The 22439-nt window shown below is 40.1% G+C and overlaps 2 protein-coding genes across 6 annotated transcripts in view; both read right to left on the bottom strand.

Moving 5' to 3' along the window:
• Positions 1 to 11665, bottom strand: part of LOC147307613 (cytolytic toxin-alpha-like) — a 22465-nt gene extending 10800 nt beyond the window's left edge. Inside the window, exons 1-3 of one of the 4 annotated variants that reach the window (XM_086271708.1) lie at positions 11397 to 11665; positions 7697 to 7842; positions 4055 to 4167 (exon numbers count right to left, since the gene is read on the bottom strand). In XM_086271708.1, coding sequence (XP_086127834.1) covers positions 4055 to 4154 — 100 coding nt within the window. In that variant the 5' untranslated portion in view covers positions 4155 to 4167; positions 7697 to 7842; positions 11397 to 11665. Of the gene's footprint in view, positions 1 to 4054; positions 4168 to 7685; positions 9532 to 11396 lie in introns of those variants that run through there. The other 3 variants (XM_086271707.1, XM_086271709.1, XM_086271706.1) reach the window with 3 other exon arrangements.
• A 2658-nt stretch (positions 11666 to 14323) lies between these two features.
• On the bottom strand, positions 14324 to 22268 carry LOC147307614 (uncharacterized). Of its 2 annotated transcripts, XM_086271659.1 has the most exons (3): positions 22167 to 22268; positions 17363 to 20809; positions 14324 to 14592 (listed from the first exon to the last, which is right to left on the bottom strand). In XM_086271659.1, exons 1-3 carry the CDS (start codon positions 22264 to 22266, stop codon positions 14324 to 14326), a joined length of 3816 nt encoding a protein of 1271 aa, XP_086127785.1. In that variant the 5' UTR covers positions 22267 to 22268. The 2 variants fall into 2 exon arrangements, with proteins under 2 accessions (XP_086127785.1, XP_086127784.1); XM_086271658.1 differs by lacking the exon at positions 14324 to 14592 and having other exon boundaries at positions 17004 to 20809.
• Between the last annotated feature and the right edge of the window lie 171 nt (positions 22269 to 22439).

Below are 22439 nucleotides of genomic sequence, written 5' to 3' on the forward strand. Positions count from 1 at the left end.
GACTCGAAAGGACTTGAAATTCAAAGTTTCAGACTTGTGACTTGACTCGGACTTTTACACCAGTGACTTGAGACTCGACTCTGACTTGCCTGACATTACTTGAGACTTGACTTGAGACTTGAGGATAAAGACTTGAGACTTACTTGAGACTTGCAAAACAATGACTTGGTCCCACCTCTGGTATATATTAGGGGTGCAACGATACACAAAATTCACGGTTCGGTTCGATACTTTGGTGTCACGGTTCGATATTTTTTCGATACAAAAAAATGTTCATGCCTTTTTAATTTGTCATTTATTAAAATTATAAATATATATTTTAACTCAAAAGTACAGTTTTTAAATTTAACCATAACCCTTGTGCGTGTTTTTATTTTGACAGCGAATGCGCACCACTTATGTGCAGCCCTGGTTATTTAGCTCGTCATATTGCAGCCACAGAAATTCTTTTGTCCATGAAACCATAAAGCTGCACTTTCTTTTTGCCTTATAGTCTGATTTGTCATAACTTCTCCGTTTTGTGGTAAGCTTTTCTTTGGCTGTCACTTCTTCACCCTGACCTGTCTTATTTGGCTCAGCAGAACTGAAATGCTTTTACACACACACTCACATAAGCTCAGCGATTCTCTGCGATCAACCTCTCACATGTTTAAGCTGCGGGAGATTTCACTTGTCATGTTTGCATAGTAAGCTAACGATTAATAAGACGATGTCAGAGGAATTGGTGCGCAAATTATCATCACTCACAGATCAGTGCTGTCGCTCTCTATACACAGTTCGCGCGATTGCAAAGTGAAAGCAAAAAAACAAGCGCAAATTCAAACGCGATTTCAATATGTCACATATTGACAGTGGCTCACCCAATGACATAATTACCCAGCTACATTTCTGAAAGAATGCAAAAGCATTGACATATATTTTTCCTACAATAGCCCTACGGGCAGGGCAGAGATAGATTTTGGTAGCCCGACTGGAAAAAATCGCTAGCTCCAGGACGTCGGGCTAGCGATATTGCGAGCCCTGTATCTGATTGAGGAATCACTCATCTTTGGAAAAGAGAGTTTATTACAGAGAAATGGCTCTTTCCAAAATAAAAGCTATACTATCCGCTTCTTCTGGGCTATATTCTCAGCAGCATAAGGAGAATCATGTGCTAACAGCTGTCTAAATGACTCGGCTAAAGTTAGTAGCATGCTTGCTTGTTTTTTTTCTGCTTCCACTTGTCTTTGCACTAGGATGATGTCGGCGTAAATGTGCAGTCATATTTGTTGTGTTCCCACTAGTGCTTTCAGGTTAATCTCGTTGAAATGACCTTAACGCCACAACACGGCAAATCTCCGTTAACGAGCTACCGCCGATCGCCCCGTGCGTGGGGCTGGACGGCCAACACGTTAACGAGCTAACTGCGCTAACACACTAGTTCCCACCCATGTAATTGAGCATTGCGTGGCACATCCAACATACTGTTTTACTTTAGTCCATGACTCGCTTACCTTCAGGGTCATACGTCACATGAAAACCAAAATAATTCCAAACGCCAGATCTGAATGAGGGTGGGGGAGGTCCATGTTGCAAGGAGAGCTTAACTTCTGTCTCGCTAGCTTGCCCTGCGCTCTTCCTTCTGACGATGCTGTCTGTGTTGAGCGCTCAGTGGATCTGCGTTCGACTACTCCGCCTAGGCTGCACTGTCGAGCCTAGTCGGAGTAGTCGAACGCAGATTCACTGAGCGCTCAACACAGACAGCATCGTCAGAAGGAAAGTTGATAAAATAAATTACAAATTTTGTATTGTTCGATACATATGCGTACTGAACCGAAAGCACTGTATCGAACGGTTCAATATCGATACGAATATCGTTGCACCCCTAGTGTGTGTGTGTGTGTGTGTGTATATATATATATATATATATATATATATATATATATATATATATATATATATATATATATATATATATATACACACACACACGTATATGTATACATATACATATATGTATATACATATATGTATATATATAGAATAGAATAGAATAGAATAGAATAGAATTCAACTTTATTGTCATTGCACATGCACAGGTACAGGGCAACGAAATGCAGTTTGCATCCATCCAGAAGTGCTTTAGTGATATAGATATATTACAATATATATTAGCAATAGTATAGATATGTAAGTATATTACAGAAATGGGTCTATTATGGTATGTTATAATGTACACGGTATGAAGTATGTTGTGAATATTCTATAACTATAAGTATGTACAGGCTGTAGTGAGTACAAGCTATGTACAGGATATGAACAGGATATAAATATGAAAAACTATACAGAATATGAAATAAATAACTTTACAGAATCTGGGATATACAGCTATACAGAAATGGGAACTATGCAAGTTGTAAACAGTTGTAGGATTAAAGATTATCGAATGTACAGAATGATTATTTACACAGAGCTATACAGTAGTGCAGTTAAGATAAGTGAGGGTGTGGATAATTTCTACAGAGGCTATATAAAGTGCTAGTGGTTGTGAGTGGTGGTTCAGTCCATGTTATTATTGTGTGTTTGAGGGTACAGTTGTCCATTGTGGGTGTGTGTATGTTCAGTCCATGAGTTTAACGTGGGTCAGATGTCAGGAGGCAGAGTTCAGGAGTCTGACAGCTGTGGGGAAGAAGCTGTTCCGGTACCTGGTGGTCTTAGTCCGGAGGCTCCTGTAGCGCCTCCCAGAGGGCAGGAGGGTGAAGAGTCCATGTGATGGGTGACTGGGGTCTCTGATGATTTTCCCAGCCCTTTTCAGACACCGCTTCCTGTAGATGTCTTTTATGGCAGGAAGTGGTGCTCCGGCGATGCGCTGGGCAGTTTTCACGACCCTCTGCAACGCCTTCCGGTCCGAGGCAGAGCAGTTCCCGTACCAGACTGTTATACAGTTGGTCAGGATGCTCTCGATGGTGCAACGATAGAAGTTCACCAGGATGTCTGAGGACAGGTGGTTCTTCCTCAGAGTCCTCAAGAAGAAGAGGCGCTGGTGAGCCTTCTTGACCAGCTTGGAGCAGTTGGTCGTCCAGGTGAGATCCTCGGAGATGTGGACTCCCAGGAACTTGAAGCTGCTCACACGCTCCACAGCCGTCCCCTTAATGTGGATGGGTGGATGTGGGTCAGCATTCCTCCTGTAGTCCACGATGAGCTCCTTGGTCTTCTCGGTGTTAAGCAGCAGGTTGTTTGTGTCGCACCACTCAGCCAGACGATCCACCTCCTCCCTGTAGGCGGCCTCATCGTTGTCACCGATGAGGCCAATCACCGTGGTGTCATCTGCAAACTTAATGATGGTGTTGGAACCATCAGCAGGTCTGCAGTCGTGGGTGAAGAGGGAGTAGAGGAAAGGGCTCATCACACAGCCTTGTGGTACACCGGTGTTCATCGTGATTGTAGATGAGCAGCGGTTATCCAGCCGGACATGTTGGGGGCGGTTGGTCAGGAAGTCCAGTAACCATTTGCAGATGAGGGAACTGATACCCAGGTCTGTCAGTTTCCTGATGAGTTGTGAGGGGTGGATTGTATTGAATGCTGAACTGAAGTCATATATATATATATATATATATATATATATATATATATATATATATATATATATATATATATATATATATATATATTCTATATACATATATACACACATATATATATATATATATTCTATATATATATATATATATATATTCTATATATATTCTATATACATATATACACACACATATATATATATATATATATATATATATGTGTGTGTATATATGTATATAGAATATATATAGAATATATATATATGTATATAGAATATATATAGAATATATATATATATATATAGAATATATATATATATATATAGAATATATATATATATATATGTGTGTATATATATATATATATATATATATATATATATATATATATATATATATATATATATATATATATATATATATATATTCTACAGTCGACTGGCTTTAAAAAATGAAAGTTTGTGATGCATCATGAATCTTTACATGTGAATTCTTACCAGGGACGAGCGCGTCACTGCGACAGTCGTACAGCATCCCGACGCTGAAAGGCCGACCGAGCGCTGCCACCTCCATCGCACCGCCCGATGTACCGTCCATCCTTCAGTCTAACCTGGAAAACATCGAAAAAGTTTGAGGATGTTTTTCTGGTTCTTCTGCTGTCCAGCTGTTTGTTTTTATACCCATTACTATAACTGACAACATCTGGAATAGTTCCACCTGGCACCTCCTGGGTGAGACAAAGACAGTGTAGTAGGTTGTAAAATGCTGCATGTTCAGTTATTCGGAAACAAACTGTTTCTGTTTATAACTGTCAATAACACCTCTTATACATTTACATACTAAGGTAAAACCTTATTACATCAGTAGATGGTGATCCTGCACAGCTGTGGACACTGGAAAGCAAACAGCTGCAGGTTCAGGCATTAAAACTCTTTATTGATTAATTAAACTAAATTAATTGTATAATTAATTATAAATTAATTAATTCATATACAAAACCAAAAACAGTAGGACCTTCCACATGTTAGAGAACAACACTAACCACTATGGACACAAGAATCTGTAAGAAAAAACATCAAAGTTATTCATGTTGCTGTGTTTGTCTTTAAGGACTGTTGATTAAACGTTATGTGTTATAAAATATTGTTGAATTAATTCTTAAACATATTTTAGTTCTTACTGCGTTTTAACTGCTTTAGAAAATTAATTCTTATAAGATTTTCACCTTTTAGCTTTCGGATTCTCTCAGCCTTTGACGTAATTATTAAAAAATATTTCAAAGTAACACTGTCAGGTTACAGGTGGTGCCCATGTGTACTGTTGTTTGTAACCTAAGGAGCTTGGAAAGAAAAGCGTCTGGACTTCTTTAAGTTGCTTGAAGACGTTTCACCTCTAACCTGAGAAGCTTCTTCAGTTCTAAGGTCAAATGGTGGAGAGTCCCAGATTAAAACCTAGTGGGAGTGTCCCCCCACAGAGGGACAAAGGACCCCCTGATGATCCTCTAATCGCCTGAGCCAAGGTGTGAAACTGGGTGTGGGTCCCAATCAGCCAGAGTTTCGGGTGAGTTCATTGTGAAACCTGGCCCCACCTTATCATGCGATTTCCTGAGGTCAGATGGCCCAGGATGTGAGTGGGCGTTAAGGCGTCTGGGGAGGGATCTCAAAACTGGATTATAGATGGCAGAGAGTTGGTGTCGAAAGCCCCGCCTCTGTTCAAAGATGGTCGCTCACAGTGGACATCGATGGCTTCTTTCACTCCTCTTTCAAACCATCTGTCCTCTCTGTCCAAAATGTGAACATTGGCATCCTCGAAAGAGTGACCTTTGACCTTTAGATGCAGATGGACTGCTGAGTCTTGTCCTGTGGAGGTGGCTCTTCTGTGTTGTGCCATGCGCTTGTGAAGTGGCTGTTTGGTCTCTCCAATGTAGAGGTCCTGGACCTTTTTTGCGTCACGGACCGGTTTAATGTCAGACAATATTTTCACGGACCGGCAGGTGTCACGGATAAATACAACAAAATAAAATGATACGACCAAGACAAAAACTGTGGTATTTTGTAAATATAATATTACACGCGAATTCACTGTGTAATTGTGTAACTTTATTAGCATCCTCCTCCTGATAAAGGCATCGCACATAAACAAGTAGTATTGCCTTATTGTCCACATCTGTAGAGTCATCAACCTGCAAAGCGTACCATGGTGATGTATTAATTTTCTCCAACAACTGTGTCTCAGCGTCCTCTGCTATTTCATCAATGCGATGAGTAACAGTGCTAGCCGACAGAGGCACCTGTGCTATCCTTTCAGCCGCCACCTCCCCAAAAAGTTCACAGCAAATGTCTTTAGTGGCAGGAAGGATCAATTCTTCACCAATAGTGAATGACTTTTTAGCCTTAGCAATACGGTTAGCCACCAAGTATGATGCTCTCAGTGCACCTGTATTTGTTGTTGTGGAGGCCCTCAGTAATTGCTTCTGTCCCTGTTGTTCCCGCTTTTTTCTTTCAAAATACTCCAAAGGCTTGTTTTTTAATGTTGGGTGCTTGATCTCCAAGTGACGAAGCAGTTTTGAAGGCTTCATTGCTTCATTGGAGAGCCGGTCGCTGCATATTATGCAGAGCGGGCTTGGTGCGTGGGAATCGCCTGTCGCGATAAATCCATATTTCAAGTAGGTATTTTGTTATTGTCTGTTAAATACAGCTTTCTTTTTCTTAGTGGTTGTCATACACTCTTCTTCTGCCTCCTCACTGGGCCTTTTTCCCTTTGCAAAGAAACCCTCCAAAGACATCTGTTTTTTACTCATTTTGCTAGCTTGGAGGTTTAATATTAGCTACTAATGTATCTTGACATGCGTCAAGAGTCAGTCATAGACGGAAGTAAATGAGAGAATTCAGTCTTTTTCAAAATAAAACACTGTTCAGAGTCAGATAATAAATAAAATGAAATTAATGTAAGTTATTTATTTTTTCTGTGCGGTATGAGCCTCAACTCTCGCGGCCCGGTACCGGTCCGGGGCCCGGGGGTTGGGGACCGCTGCTGTGTTTGTATGAACTAGACCATCTGCTTTGTCGATGTGCACATTTTGTAATCTTCCTGTGAGGAGCTCGGGACATTTCTGCTCCAAATCCACAGAGTAGCTGATCACTCTGCATTCCTTCACATCGAACTGTTATGATCCAGTCCCATTTGATGAGGTTGCACAATGTTCCAGATCATTTCCCAAGAACCTTATTTGAAGAACTTAATTTGACTGTCTCAGCAGCAGAGGATAACTGGAGATGTGTACATTAATATAAATAAAGCTAAAGAAAAATGAACAGGTAGCCTACAGAAAACATGTCCTCCACCAGTAATTATCACATTATTACGTTCTTGTTTCTGCCTTGCTGCCGAACTATTACCACCTTACTACCGGGCTGCATTTCCATATTATTACCTGCAGTTTTTGGGCCCTTATTATACAATTACATAAATCTCAGTGTTATATGACTCAACTATAACTTTGTTTGCTACCATGATTTTTTTTTAATATAGTTGTGAGTGGTAATAACATATAAATTGAAGAACAGAGTGAGATGCACATTTTGTAGTCCATCTTCTGTCACTGTAGTTCCTTCTCGTTTTTAAGTCCTTAAAAATCCTCCTTAATACCTTTCCTTGACCTTGTAATGTTTCCCACTGTGATGAAGAAAAAATGTTAGGGAGAAGGAGGTACGAGGTAATTTTTGGACTGTTCAAAGCGCGCTCTGACCACTCAGCTTTCTCTTTCCTGAGGAAATCTGACTGTTGGACCACACCCTGTAACCTTCTCTCTCTCTCCTCCCCAGCACTTTGTTTGTTTCGGTTTCTGTTTGCTTTTTGTTTTCCACAGACTATCATCCACACTCACACATTAGTGACACAGTCATCCCACATTTGGGATTAAATAAATAAACTCCATTACTGTGTGGTCGTCCTGTTTTATCTGAGCTGATTAATGGCAGCACTCGGTTTCAGTTTCACTTGCTGGTTATAAAACACTGACGGAATGAAAGCGTTTCACTCCCTGAATGACGACAGACAGTCTGACTGACTGAAATGCCTCTTTAACTGATCAACCTGGATCATTTAGCATTCATCATGATGACCCACAGTGTACTCACAGCAGAGGTCGTCGATCCTCTGAAGTTGTTCTGTCGTCTGCCTCTTGGTCTCTGAGAGGAAACAACTCCAACCGCAAACGGTCTGATATCTGCGGCTGTAAACTCTGCTGCCCCCTTGTGGCACCAACACACTGCAGCTGCTGCTACTGATCATGACAGACGAGACAACATTCAAGTAATATTAACAAGCACATTAATTAAACATTACTGAACAGATTGGTGCACAAAGAGAAAAAAAACATTGAAATTCAACTTTCATCTTCAGGAAATGTTTTTTAACACTCACAGTTTCACATCTATAAATCTGACCATAAATCTGTCAGAGGATGTCAGATAAGACCGTAGACCTGAAGAAGCCAGGAACGTTCTACTAGACATCAGCAGGAAGCTCGGTGAGAAGGTGACAACTGTTGGTGTGATTATTTAGAAATGGAAGAAATATCAAATGACCATCAGCCGCTCTCGGTCTGGAGCTCCATGCTTGCCTCATGGGATGATGGTGATCATCAGAAAGGTGGTTGTGATGGACAAACCCATGGCCACACTCTGAAGTCGCTGCCAGACAAAATGTGGTGGCCAGGGTTTGAAAGCATTAAATGCAACAGGGATAATTGGACTGCACCACCGCTTCCTGCTGAAGGGGGAGAGTGTGTGTTTTCTTTAATGTAAAAACAAAGTAGTTGCCCTTAATTAAATATTTGAGTTTAGGGCTTAATGATTTTCTTTTTTGGTGTTTAGTTTATTATCAAACCAGACTGTACTGCATTGTTTCTTGTTTACAGTTGTGTTTTGTTTAGTTACCCCTCACGTGTCATAGTGGTCTGATCAGCCATTAGATATACCCTTGTGTGTCATTTCCTGTTTAGGTCAGTTATGTTTGTTTGGGCAGTCAGTTGGTTTGTTAAGTTGTGGTTTTACATGAGTTGAGTTGTGTTTCTTTTACCTCTTTTATGAGCTCAACATTTATTACTTTTGTAAATATAATTTTTGGTTTAAATGCCAACCCTATTTTTCAAATAATTTCTGTGACTCCTCCTGTTTTCAACTCGGTCCATCACACAGGTCCAAGCCAGCTAAGATCAGCAAGAACCCTGTTATCATGGTTCCCAAAAGGTAGATACTCGTCCTGTCCTAGATCGACCGTCCCGCCAGGCACATGACCCTCCAGTTCCTCCACCTGTCCATCATGTATCTGGCAGGGAATGTCCCTCCAGGATAGTCGGGCTCCCCCGACCTCAGGCTTCTCGTTGAGAAGAGGGTGTCAGTTGGATTCAGGACCAGTTGATCAAATTATAATTATCAAACTACTTGTTAGTCAGTTTAGAGTATCTGAAAATGAGGGACTGTGTATAAAAATGTCTGTAATTCCTAAACAGTTACTGGACGTTTTTTGTAAAGATTACAATTTCTCACACGCTGTGTTCATCGGTCTTCAGACCATAGCTCTCTGTGCTTCTTCTACCTCTGATGTTGTTCAGTCACATTTAACTTCAAGTTGGTATTAAATGCAGTGAAATCTGTTTTCAAACAGCAGCCAGTGTAGAAGCATGCAGGCATTATCTGATGAGCTGACATGTTTAAGATGAGGAATAAAAATCTTCAGGTTCGGCTTTTTTCCAGCTCAGCAGTCAGACTGAAGCAGATCAGTGATGCTGACTCGCTGACGTTTGTACCGAGAGGCCTGTTCACAGTTGCTCCTCGAGGATCATAAAGTTTATGTTGATGTTAAAACGAGGAAGAAAGATTTTAAATCTCAGCAGAGGATTAAAAATCAGCTCTTGCTGTAACTCACAGTGTGAATACAGTAGTGATGTGTCGGTCGCGAACGAAATGGCTCTTAGAGCCGGCTCCTTATTGCGAGCCATGGGTTTTTTTCTTTCTCTCTGTGTAATTTAAGTGATCTAGGTAGCTCTGTTTTGGAAGTTCAGAGCTACCTAGATCACTTATGCTAGAAATGCTAGAAATGTGTTTTGGAGTTTGTACGTGTTTTGTCTCAAGGGGCCACTGCATATATTTATTAGAATTAGAATTAGAATTCAACTTTATTGTCATTGCACATGCACAGGTACAGGGCAACGAAATGCAGTTTGCATCCATCCAGAAGTGCTTTAGTGATATAGATATATTACAATATATATTAGCAATAGTATAGATATGTAAGTATATTACAGAAATGGGTCTATTATGGTATGTTATAATGTACACGGTATGAAGTATGTTGTGAATGTTCTATAACTATCAGAGGTGGATTTGAAGCAGGCCGGTACCACAGCGTGGGCCAAGGACAGGTTGAATATGTCTGTGAGCACTCCTGCAAGCTCCCCAGAACACGCTCTGAGAACACGCCCGGGGATGCCATCGGGACCTGCAGCCTTGTGGACATTGATCCTGCTCAGCACCGCTCCTACATCGGTGGGGGAGAGAGTCATAGGTTGGTGGTCTGGCGTCATGTCTGCTTTGGTTGTGGTTGTGGGGTTCCCTCGCTCAAAACGAGCATAAAAGTTGTTGAGCTCGTTGAGGAAGGAGACATCAGAGGATGCGGGGGAGGGTTTGGTGGTCCTGTAGTCTGTAATGGTCTGGAGTCCTTGCCACATGCGTCGGGGGTTGGAGTTGGAGAAGTGTTCTTCTACCTTCTTTTTGTAATGGTGTTTGGCTTTTTTGATGCCCTTCTTTAGATTAGCCCTGGCTGTACTGTAGGCGTGTGCATCTCCTGACCTAAAGGCAGTGTTGCGGGCCTTCAGGAGGAGACGAACATCCCGGTTCATCCAAGGCTTCTGGTTGGGGTACATGGTGATCCGTTTCTGGGTGGTGACACTGTCTGTGGTTTCGGAGATGTACTCCAGTACAGATGAGGCGTACTGGTCCAGGTCTGTGTGGGTGAACATATTCCAGTCTGTGTTTTTAAATCTGTCCTGGAGCACTGCGTCTGTCCCCTCTGGCCACACTTTAATTGTCCTCACAGCAGGTTTCACACGTTGGATGAGTGGTGAATACCGAGGTGTGAGGAACAGGGAGAGATGGTCCGATTGTCCAATGTGGGGGAGGGGTGTGGCTTTGTAGGCTCCACCCAGGTTGGAATACACATGGTCTAAAGTCTTGTCTCCTCTGGTGTGGCAGGAGACATGTTGGTGGAATCTGGAGAGGACTGTCTTTAAGTTGGTGTGGTTGAAGTCGCCAGCAACAATAAAAGCAGCCTCGGGGTGTTTATTCTGGTGTTTGTTAATGGCTGCAGAAAGTTCTTTCATGGCCAACCTAGCATTAGCGTCCGGGGGTATATACACGGCAGTGAGTATGATCGAAGTGAGTTCTCTGGGGAGATAATAAGGTCTGCATTTGACCATTAAAAACTCCGCATTAGGTGAGCAGTGACTCTCAGTAGTAGTGGAGTTCATGCACCAAGCATTGTTAATATAAATGCACAAACCTCCACCTCTGGTCTTGCCGGAGTCATCTGCTAGCCTGTCGGCTCGGTGTGTGTGGCGTCCTGCTAACTCGATAGCATTGTCGGGGCAGCTGTTGTTCAACCATGTTTCGGTGAAAAACATGACATTTGAGTCCATAATCCGTCTGTTGTTAGTGATGGAGAGCCGTATCTCATTCATTTTGTTTGCCAGAGAACGGACATTGGCGAGGAAAATACTGGGTAAAGGCAGTCGGTGTGGTGTTAGCTTTAGCTTAGCCCGTAGCCCTCCGCGCCTACCTCGCCTTTGTTTATGATCTCGGCGCCGTCTGCGTGCACTTCCGCCCGGCCGGGGAGAGTGGGCAGCCTCCGGTATTCTGGAGATCTCTGGGATGAGTCAGAGATCGGCGATAAAACTGTTGGAGTTATGAGTCCAGATGTCCAGAAGCTCTTGTCTGCTGTAGGTCAGCAACGCACAGCAATTCTGGACGAATAATCCGGTTAAAAGTAGATAAAAAAAACCGCTAAATAGCAGATTCTGGAGAGACACTGAGCCTCGCGTTGTTCACGCGCCGCCATCTTGGAAGAAAACATATATATATGTTTATATATAAACATATATATATATGTTTATATATAAACATATATAAATAAACAGAGGTGGGACCAAGTCATTGTTTTGCAAGTCTCAAGTAAGTCTCAAGTCTTTATCCTCAAGTCTCAAGTCAAGTCTCAAGTAATGTCAGGCAAGTCAGAGTCGAGTCTCAAGTCACTGGTGTAAAAGTCCGAGTCAAGTCACAAGTCTGAAACTTTGAATTTCAAGTCCTTTCGAGTCTTTAAAAAAAAAACGAAAAAAATAATGTTGCAGTTATGCTAAATGTAAATATTAGACCATGTAATTTTTTAATCTGTGTTTTTCTCAACACATGACAAAATAGTGAACTTAGAAAATATACACAAATTGTGAAATTGCACCTCTTTAAAATGCAGCTCAATTAAACCTAGCTCCAAGAATAATTTTCACCGACAGTTCTGAGATAAGCTGCATGTTATTCTTGGATGCGGTTGTAGGACCGGCTTTGAAATCGCATGACAAAAATATCATACACATTAAAAAAACTGCATCACCAACGTAGCCTGGACAACATTTGCTAGTTAGATGAAGTCAGCTATCTCATCTTAGCATATTTATATGCATATTTATAATCATACGGTTCTTGGAGTGAGTGCATACACTCATGAAGTTTAGTAACTTCCGGTCACTGCAACAAGCCCAGGTACAGTTTACCGACGGATGGGTGCAGGACCTTGAAATGCACCGTGTAGAAAGTAAAGACCATCGTACGTATCATAAGTTTACCAGTCTCACAAATCGTCTCCATAAATACACATTCCTTAACCGTTTATTAATAGGACCTTTGAGCTCAACGGTAATTAATTAGCAGTGGAAATAATTTCTGGTTCATCACAGAAATGTAGCAGTGACAATAATACTGTATGCTGTAATCGTACTGGGCAATTAGTGATACAAAAAACTGTTTTATCCTGTGAATAAAAGTATATGTTTTTGTCAATGTACCATAATAACAGAAGCGAAACGCAATATTGTGTCAGGACAATTCACTATTTATGCACAATAAACAAAGGAGCATAGCCCGACAATTTCTGTTCAGCGCCAGACTTGCTTGTAACCTATATCACCAATTACGTTAAGAAAAATGACGCATTAACTACAACAGCAGACTGACCTTTGTGTAAATGCTTGGAGCAGACTAACCTGTGAGCTGGAGTGTTCTGGGACGTTATATTTGATCTTTGAATGGCTGCAATCCAGGCCACCCGTCGCGTCTTTGTCACTTCGGAAACATGGCTCGAACAATTTCTCTTCAACGACGTAATCCGATAACAACCGATCTCTTTACCCGTCGGCTTCCCGTGGCTGTCATGCGACCGGCTATTGCAGTTAATAATACAACAGCTTCTTGACATTTTTGTGTTTCTTTTTATCGCTGTGTGACTGATTTTAATTGAAAGCCTGCGTGCGCTAGTACCTCTTGCCACGAGTTCCCAGAATCCTTTGCGGTTCTACCCGTGAATGACGTCACATTTTCAATCTCTATATAATATGCATGTTAAATTTTATATTTGGGGTAAAATATCAAGTCTTTTCAAGTAAACCGGTTCAAGTCCAATTCAAGTCCCAGGTCATTGGTGTAAAAGTCCAAGTCAAGTCACAAGTCTTAGAACATTTTTTCAAGTCAAGTCTAAAGTCATAAAATTAATGACTCGAGTCTGACTCGAGTCCAAGTCATGTGACTCGAGTCCACACCTCTGTAAATAAAACCACTTTTTTTACATTAGTAATTCCTTTTGTGCATAATTTTATATTATTGTTAATAATAAATTAATTAAAGCAACAAAACAACCTGAAGAGCCGGTTCGGAGTCGAAAGAGCCGGTTCTCTAAAAAGAGCCGGAAATCCCATCAGTAGAATACAGAGCTCAGAACTGCCAGATTCAATGATTCTAATAAAATAATGTGTAATGTAGTAAATGCACAGAGACTAAAGGAGCACAGTTTCATTGGAAACATTCGAGCTGGTTTCAGACGGCTGAAGTTCTTCATGCTGCCTCACTGTCAGACATTACTGAGGACTCTGCTGGAAGGGAGCGCCCTCTGCTGGGCTGCTGGCCAAACTACAAGCACTGTGTTAAGTTACTGAGTGTAAATTTAAAAACGAGTGGACAGGAAGTAAATGAAAATGAAGCTGTGAATGTGTAAATGACACCTGTGAGTTAGTAAAACTACGTTTGATAGCTGATAAACATTTACTGCGTTACATGAAGAAACTAAATTACAGAAAAATCCAGAAAAATTACAGGAAAGTAAACAAAAAGTAAAATTACACTTTTTAAATAAAAGCATAAAAATCAACACATGAAAAAGTCCATAAACATCAACATCAGGAGTCACTGAGAAAATAAACGTAATATTAGATCAAAGTTAAAGAATATAAAATATGCTGAAAACAAAAAGTAAAAAGTTGAACATTGTAAAGTCCAATAAAATATAATCACACTTCTATGTTAAAGATAAATCAGTTTAAAATGAGATCTATCAGGCAGCACACAGTAAATATGAGATTTTTATGTGTTATTTGTCTTTGTCGACTGAGTTCAAACTGATCTTGATCTTTTCCTCGTTCTACTTTGTGATCACATGAATGTTCAGTGAAGGAGTTTCTCTCCTTGCTCTATTTTAGCCATGATCTCTGCTTTTTCTTTCATCTCCATCAGAGACTCAACTCGTCTCTTCCAGCCTGGTTTGCCCTCAGATTTCTCTCCTTCAATAAGCATGTCGATGCACTCTGGAATATACAGAGGGTTTGTCTTCAGTGATGTCTCTTTAAGTCTGTTCAGACACTTAGAAGATTTCTCCATCAGTTTCATCACTTCAACCTGTAACGTTTCATATTGAGCCTTCAGTTTTTCAGCAATCTTCTCCATTCCCAGGTATCACCTCCTCTCTGCTCCATATTTGTTAGGTTTCTCACTCGTCTCTTTTATCCCCTCAAGCTTGGCTAACCCAAGTTTCACCTGCACCTGCAGATTCTCAACTGAAATCTCGAGCTGCTTTCTTTCTCTGAGGACTTCCTTTGTCAGTGTCAAGCTTTTAGTTTCTATAAGACTCAGAACGGCAAAAAAACTCTTCATGCTTTCTGCCCCCATTTCCCAAAAAATCTGATCAAAGCCTCCTTTATTACCCTTCCTCCAACTGACTTCTTCAGATGATCTTTTATGTGCAAACAAGGCTGGATTATTAAATTTGAAGTGAACCGGCAGCCCGTCTTTTGTTTTAGGACATGGGACACCTGCAGCATTGATCGCCTCGAGAACTGGAGGTCGCTGACCGTCTGCAAATGTCACCAGGATCCTGATGTTTTCTGCCACATCTTTGCCAAAGATTGAGAGCACTGAATCAAACACATATTTCTGTGTTGCTGTGAGTCGTGCTAAAGCAGCCTGAGCTACAAAACACACAGCATCAATGTCAGTGACACCGTGCTGAGCAGAGAAGAGATTACATAGCTGCTCTGTGATCTCTCTTTCTCTTTCTATGCCTCTTGTATCTCCAAAGCCTGGAGTGTCAATAATGGTCAGAGAGAACGGGATTTGAAATCCATCCTGGTGGTTGATTTTGTAAACAGTGACTTCAGAGGTCTGACTGTGAGCTTCGATACAGGGGGTTGAAATGCCCCAATTTTTACTGGAACTATCTGGCTACTCAACTAAGGACAATTATGTTTTATTTTTCATCCCAGAATAACCCTCCTTGGGTTGGGATGGAAGCAAATTCTCTTAAAATGCCATTAAACTTGTACTTATACTCTGCACAGCCAAAACAATTAAAGAAAGAAAGAAATAATCCTATAGTCCAAAATATGATTGAAGTTTGGTTTACAGTAAAAGAAATGATGAATATTAAGAATAATCTCTCTCAGTTTAGTCCTATTTGGGGAAATGCTTTATTTGCACCAGGAAAGTTGGACGCAGGGTTCCAGGGTTGGGCAGAAAAAGGTGTTGGGAAAGTGGTGAATAATGGTTTCATTTGAGGATTTAGTCTCAAAATTTCAAATCCCCCAAAACATTTCTTTAAGTATTTACAGATTAGAAGCTTCAAAACAATCGATTAATAGTAACCTAAAGCTATTACAATACAACTGGATCATGCAAACATATGTAACAGGGGTGAAATTGAACAAATATAACAACAGAATTCCACATACATGTTTTAAATGTGGGGAAGCCCGTGGGACATTTTTCCACTGAATATGGGAATGCAGAATTGTCAGTGCATTTTGGCAGGAGGTGATGAACAAAATAAACCAAATTTTAACTACAAAGATTGTTTTAGATGCAGAAATGTTGCTATTACATATTTATCCAAAAAATCTTAAACTAAGAGCCCATCAAATTAAGTTTATGGATTATTGTACATTACAGGCAAATGTATAATTGCATTAAACTGGAAAAAAATCAATCCTCCTGCTATTATGCTATTGAGTGTTTACAAGTCTTTGTATGCTGTTACAAAAACAATAAAAAGATTGTTAAAAAACCCCCCACAACTCTACAAATTAACCATTTCTTTTTTGTGGTACAGCTTGTCACTTTTGCTCAATCCAACATGGAAGCTAAATGCAAATAGCATTTTCCTCATTTCCTTGACTAAGAATGTCATTTTAAAAAGTATCCTATGTGACTTACATTGCAGTAATGTTAAATTCAACTACATATAATTCAGAAATAGTCATTAATTGCCTTTTAAAATTTGAAGTTTTTTATTAGTGTGTGCTAAAATATGTGACTTTGCAGGAGTTTCTGAACTTTTTATTGTTCATTATGATGTTCTACATCAAAGATTCTGATTCATTTTGATGTGAAAAAAAATCAGTTACAGTACAGAAGCAATCTTTTTATTATTTTGATTCAGGTTAATGTTTTTTTAACGTAGAAATTAAAGAATAAAGTAAAGAAACCTTTTATTACACTGAACATTTGCAAATCCTTGCTCTTTCCACAATCTCCTCTTTAGACCTTCACATTTTTTTATTTTATCTTTTTATTTATTTACCTTCACTATTTTTTAAATTTGATTTACTTGTATTTTCTCTTATTTCATTTTAACTTCAAGACAAATGTGTATGAGGAAAAAGGTAAAAGAAACTTGACAGTTATAGTGAAAAAAAATGAATTCAGACTTTCATTTTGGCTCCCTCTTGCATTCTATGTTTTGAGATATCAGTCTTCCAAAGTTCTTACAATTGTTAAAGTTTCAAACTTGATTTCAGTAACTGAATATTTTTCTAGCAAAAACTTTGTCATTCAGGCTCCTTTAATTTCCAACAATGCAAATTTGAGAAAACAAAAATCAGAATCTATAAGTTCCAATTCTTATTTCTTACTTTGACAGTTGTATGATCAGAGCTCTTTCTTAGTTGAAATTAATATTTGAAAAAGCGTGGCAATATTTAATTGTACTTAATTTTTCTCTTATGTCTCTCAGGACCCAAGCTCGTTGCCGCCAGCCTGGTTTGGTCTCTGATCTTTCTCCCTCAATAAGCATGTTGATGTACTCTTGAGTGGAGAGAGGATTTGGCTTCAATCTTATTGCTCCAAGTCTGTCCAAACACTTTGCAGATCTCTCCAGTAGTTTCTTCACATTATCCTGCAGAAGATGTTCTTTACAGATCAGGTTTGATTTCAGTCCTTCAACAACTGTCTGATCTTTGTTGGTTTTTGGATATTTTTCTTTCAGCTCTTTCACTGTTTGTTTCTCTCTGACTCTCTGATACTCCCAACTGTACTTTTGTAAAAAGTGTACATTAATGTGACATTTGTTTGGACACTCAGTGCAGAATCCACGTGACCAAACTTCTTCACAGCCTTCTTTCTCTGAATCCGTGGATGTGGAGGAGGGATAGTAACAGGTGACATGACACTGCTGACAGTTGATGAGGAAGTTTCCTTTACCAGAAATACGAGCTTTATAAGGCTTCATGACAGTGACTGTAAACTCAAAGTTCCTATATCTGTTGATCTCTGCCTCATATTCATCAAGTTGAAGTCTTGTGTTTTTTAACTCTACAAACTTGGCTAATCCAAGTTTAATCTGCTCCTGCAAATCTTCCACTGAATCCTCGAGCTGCTTTCTTTCTCTGAGGACCTCCTGTGTCAGTGTCAAGCTTTTAGTTTGAGTCACATTCAGAGCAGCAAAAAATATCTCCATGCTTTTCGTCCCCATGTTCCAAAACATCTCATTAAAGCTAATATCATCATTATATTTATCAATATCTTGCTCTTCATCATCGTCTTCATTGTAAACTTCTTTATCATCACTGTCTATGTATTCAACATCATAATCATCATCATCTGTTTCTTCCACAGATGATCTGTTGTGTGCAAACAAGGCTGAATCATTGAACTTGAAGTGAACCGGCAGCCCGTCTTTTGTTTTAGGACATGGGACACCTGAAGCTTTTACTGCGTCTAGAACTGGAGGACGTTGGCTGTTTGTGAATGTCACCAGGATCCTGATGTTTTCTGCCACATCTTTGGCAAAGATTGAGAGCACAGAATCAAACACATATTTCTGTGTTGCTGTGAGTCGTGCTAAAGAAGCTGTTGCTACAAAACACACAGCATCGATTTCAGTGACACCACGCTGAGCAGAGAAGAGATTACGTAGCTGCTCTGTGATCTCTCTGTCTCTTTCTATGCCTCTTGTATCTCCAAAGCCTGGAGTGTCAATAATGGTCAGAGAGAACGGGATTTGAAATCCATCCTGGTGGTTGATTTTGTAAACAGTGACTTCAGAGGTCTGACTGGGAGCTCGTGATGTTGACTGATCCTCATTAATGAATTTAAACCTGAAACTGTCCTCCCACTTTACACCAACAATGTAGTTGATCATCCCATCGATCAGAGTGGACTTTCCTGATCCAGTCGCTCCAAAAAGCATTATTGTACGATTCTGCCTCGTGCTTTCTTCTCCAAAGTTAAACTTCCTGCATCCATCTATGTTCATGTGTTCTTCTGTCAGAGGCAGTTTGTAAACTGAGGGGGAATCAGATTTGATCTTTTCCTTTTTATCTTTGAGAAGTTCTGCGAGGCGGTTAAATGTTGTGTAGACTTTAACAGTGATGCTTTCTTTGCTTCTTCCAGCTGAACCACAATCACATCTGACCCTGACTGCATATTCTGTATCTGTCTGAAGACCTGAAAGGATCACATTTTCACCTGCTGACTCTGTTTGGTTCCACTGCAGAGCTTCCTCATTATCATCTGTTTTTGAATACTCCACCATGTAGCTCAATATCTGCACATCCTCTCCGAGCTCAGCAGGTTTCTCCCAGCTCACTGATATCTCAGTTAAATTTGGTTCAAGTCTAAGTTTTCCAGGAGGGCTGCAGGGTAAAGTTTTAATGGCATCACTGATTACATTAGCTGGTCCGACACCTGCTGAGGTCACTGCTCTGCATCTGAACACATACTCTTTGTTTGGCTTCAGATCTCTCACTGTGACTTCTTCAGCCTTTGCTTCTGTCTTCTGCTGCCATCCATCCTCTCCACTGACACAGTACTCAACAGAGTAGGAGGTGATGTTCTCTGCTCCAAATCTGGGTGGAGAAATCTTCAGTGTCACACTGTTGTGGTTTATGTCAGCTGCTGTCACAGTTTCAGGCTTTGAAGGAGGCTCAAAGTTCTCACTGACAGTAAATCCACCTTCATAAAGGTGGATGCTGGAACCTTCCTGGGTCTCATTAGTTAACCCCACTGTCAGGAACTTCATGTTCTTGTTCTTCTTGTTGGCCTCTGCAAAATCACTGAAGAGTTTTGCTTTTCTCCTCATTTCAGCTGTTACTTCTTTTGAGGCGTACCATTGTTCCTTCTCTACATCATGAGTGTGAGGATCTTGAAGGAAAAAAATTGAAATTAAACTGAACAAGCTAACCCGGTGGTCTGGGTTGGTTTTTCCTCTTAAGTATCTTGATAAAGCTGAGAGGTACGGTTCATCCTTTCCCAGAGAGGTGAAAACAAAACACACAACATGCTCTGCACTCAGACTTTCCTTGTACAGATCATTTTGAGACGAGATGATTTTGGTGTTTTTCATCATCTTGGTAAAAGACATTAAAGTGTAGATTTCTCTCTCTTTACAGTCCATCCACTCGTTCAGGTTTTTGCTGCTGAAAGGTGAAGAATGTCTCTTCTTCAGGATCTCTGCAAGCTCAGCTTCCTCTTCTCCTCCTCCTCGGATTGATGGAAGTTTCTTGGCCAAAGATTTTTGGAAATCCAGCTTGAACTCAGAGCACATTTCTTTAAAACGTTTAAGCTTTTTACCAATCTGTGGGAACTGCTGTGCAGTGCTGGTTCTCAGTACATCAGTGCAGCACATTTCCAACTCAGAGAAATCCTCCAGTAGAGTTTGTGCTTCTTGAACTAATTTTATACTGATCTCACGAACGACTTTAGGTGCAGAAGAATTGAAACTTTCAAGTGGGACGAGCCAGACCTTCACTGGTACAGCTTTGTCTCCCAGTAATCCTGGCAGGCTTTGGTAGACTTCTACTGCATCTTGAAAGGTTGTTGGTGGTTTTGGAAGACAGAAGTCTCCATAAAATTTGCAGGAGAATTTATCAACACTTTCTTTCTCTATCCCTTCCATCTTCAGGGAACCTTCACCCTCTACAGAAAGTAAGGGAATCTTCTTGATGGTCACCTTCAAGTTGCCCTGAACATGTTGATGATTTTCCCTTTCAGAAACCTCACGGTCAAACACAAAGAAAGCTTGTGCTCCATAAAGAATAGCTGTGACTACATGTGTTGCTAAGCCTTTATCAAAAACATATGGATGCTTCACATTTTTTGTTCCAAGATGATTCATGGACAGCTCCTGGATCTTTGTGGTTGCCTTGTACTTCAGTGTTACTCTGGCCTGATTTCTGGAAGATTTACTATCATTCAGATATTTGGCAGATCCATCAACCTGAACCAGTCCACCCAGGAAACTTGCCTTCAGTGAAGCATCAACATTTAGAGCTGAAGATTTGTCTGAAATTGATTCAGATGCAACAATTTCAAACTCATTAGAGGCCTGTGGTCTTTCTGATATATCTTTGATGAGATCGCTGTGGTCCCACAGAGTCATTCCTGCAAAAGGAATTAAGCATATAGTTAGGGCTGGACCAGGTGACCCTGAATCCTCCCTTAGTTATGCTGCAATAGACGTAGGCTGCCGGGGGATTCCCATGATGCACTGAGTTTTTCCTTTCCAGTCACCTTTCTCACTCACTATGTATTAACAGACCTCTCTGCACTGAATCATATCTGTTATTAACCTCTGTCTCTCTTCCACAGCATGTCTTTATCCTGTCTTCCTTCTCTCACCCCAACCGGTCGCAGCAGATGGCCGCCCCTCCCTGAGCCTGGTTCTGCCGGAGGTTTCTTCCTGTTAAAAGGGAGTTTTTCCTTCCCACTGTCGCCAAAGTGCTGCTCATAGGGGGTCATATGATTGTTGGGTTTTTCTCTGTATCTATGAAGCGCCTTGAGGCGACTTATGTTGTGATTTGGCGCTATATAAATAAAATTGAATTGAAATTGAATTGAAAAGAAAAAGGAGCAAAAATACTTCAGCTTCTGGAAGAGTTAAGACAGAGCTACTGTTATAAATTGAAATTGTGTGAATGCCTGTACTCTCTCAAATTTGGAAATATTTATATAGTTATGAATTAAGTTTAACTTAGAATAGATAATTTGAAACTTCTGGTAAATTTATTTTATGTTTCAGCTTCCCACAAACTTTTCTCATCTGTGTCTAGCCTCCATTGTTTAGCAAATGTGATAAAATCATTGGTTATTTTACAACTGTGCTCCCTTATGAACTCCATAAACATATTACAGCAACAGTGATTTGATTTTTGCATTGGTAACAACACAGTAATGGCAGTTATTTTCTGTGCTTGTTATCTTCTATGCACTTTAACCTCAGTAGTAACATCATTTTAATGCACCAGGATCAATTCGGCATGACTTAGAGAATCTGGGAAGAGAAGCATCAATCTTTCTGTTAGCAGATGACCCTTTCCTTCCATATAAGCCACACATATAACTTCTCCACAAATGTACACAGTAAGGGTTGGTACCAATTGTTTTTTTTAATTGTTCATGACTGGTTTATTTTTTTAATTAACAGACAACACAAAGCCCTTCATTCTCACCAAAAGATGGAGATCAGGTTTTGGGTTTTATCACTGATATTAAAATGTATGGACTTTTGTTCAAAGAAGAGGGGATGCTACACAGTGGAAACATGTCCCTGTCTTAATTTTTTTTTAGATGTGTTGCTCCCATCAAATTCAAAATATGCTCATATTTTCTTGGTTAAAACATTTTATGCTTTGTGTACTACTGGAAATAAAGTAGGGATTTATGAGATTTGCAAATGAGTGTATTCAGTTTTAATTTACATTTTATATAGCATCAACAATCTTTATATTTGAATTTGTACCAGTGATCAGTGAGTCACTGCGGCAGTCGTATAGCATCCCGAGGCTGAAAGGCCGGCCAAGTGCTGCCACCTCCGTCGTACTGCTAGGTTTGCTGTCCATGGCCATGTCTGAATGGGACCCAAAGACAGAAAAAAAAGCTTGTTAGTTTGCATCTTTTCTGTTTATTTATCTTGTTATTCATCTATGTTAATTGATACTTGGTACTTTCACAGAAAAAAAACATTATGCTGATGATGGTAAATAAAATATTACGATTATTTTACAAACCGAAA

The sequence above is a fragment of the Aulonocara sp. 'chitande type north' Nkhata Bay genome, linkage group LG18, assembly GCF_057382095.1.
Source record: "Aulonocara sp. 'chitande type north' Nkhata Bay isolate Kocher_YH1m ecotype deep benthic linkage group LG18, A_spYH_male_GT1.1, whole genome shotgun sequence".
Lineage (NCBI taxonomy): Eukaryota > Metazoa > Chordata > Actinopteri > Cichliformes > Cichlidae > Aulonocara > Aulonocara sp. 'chitande type north' Nkhata Bay.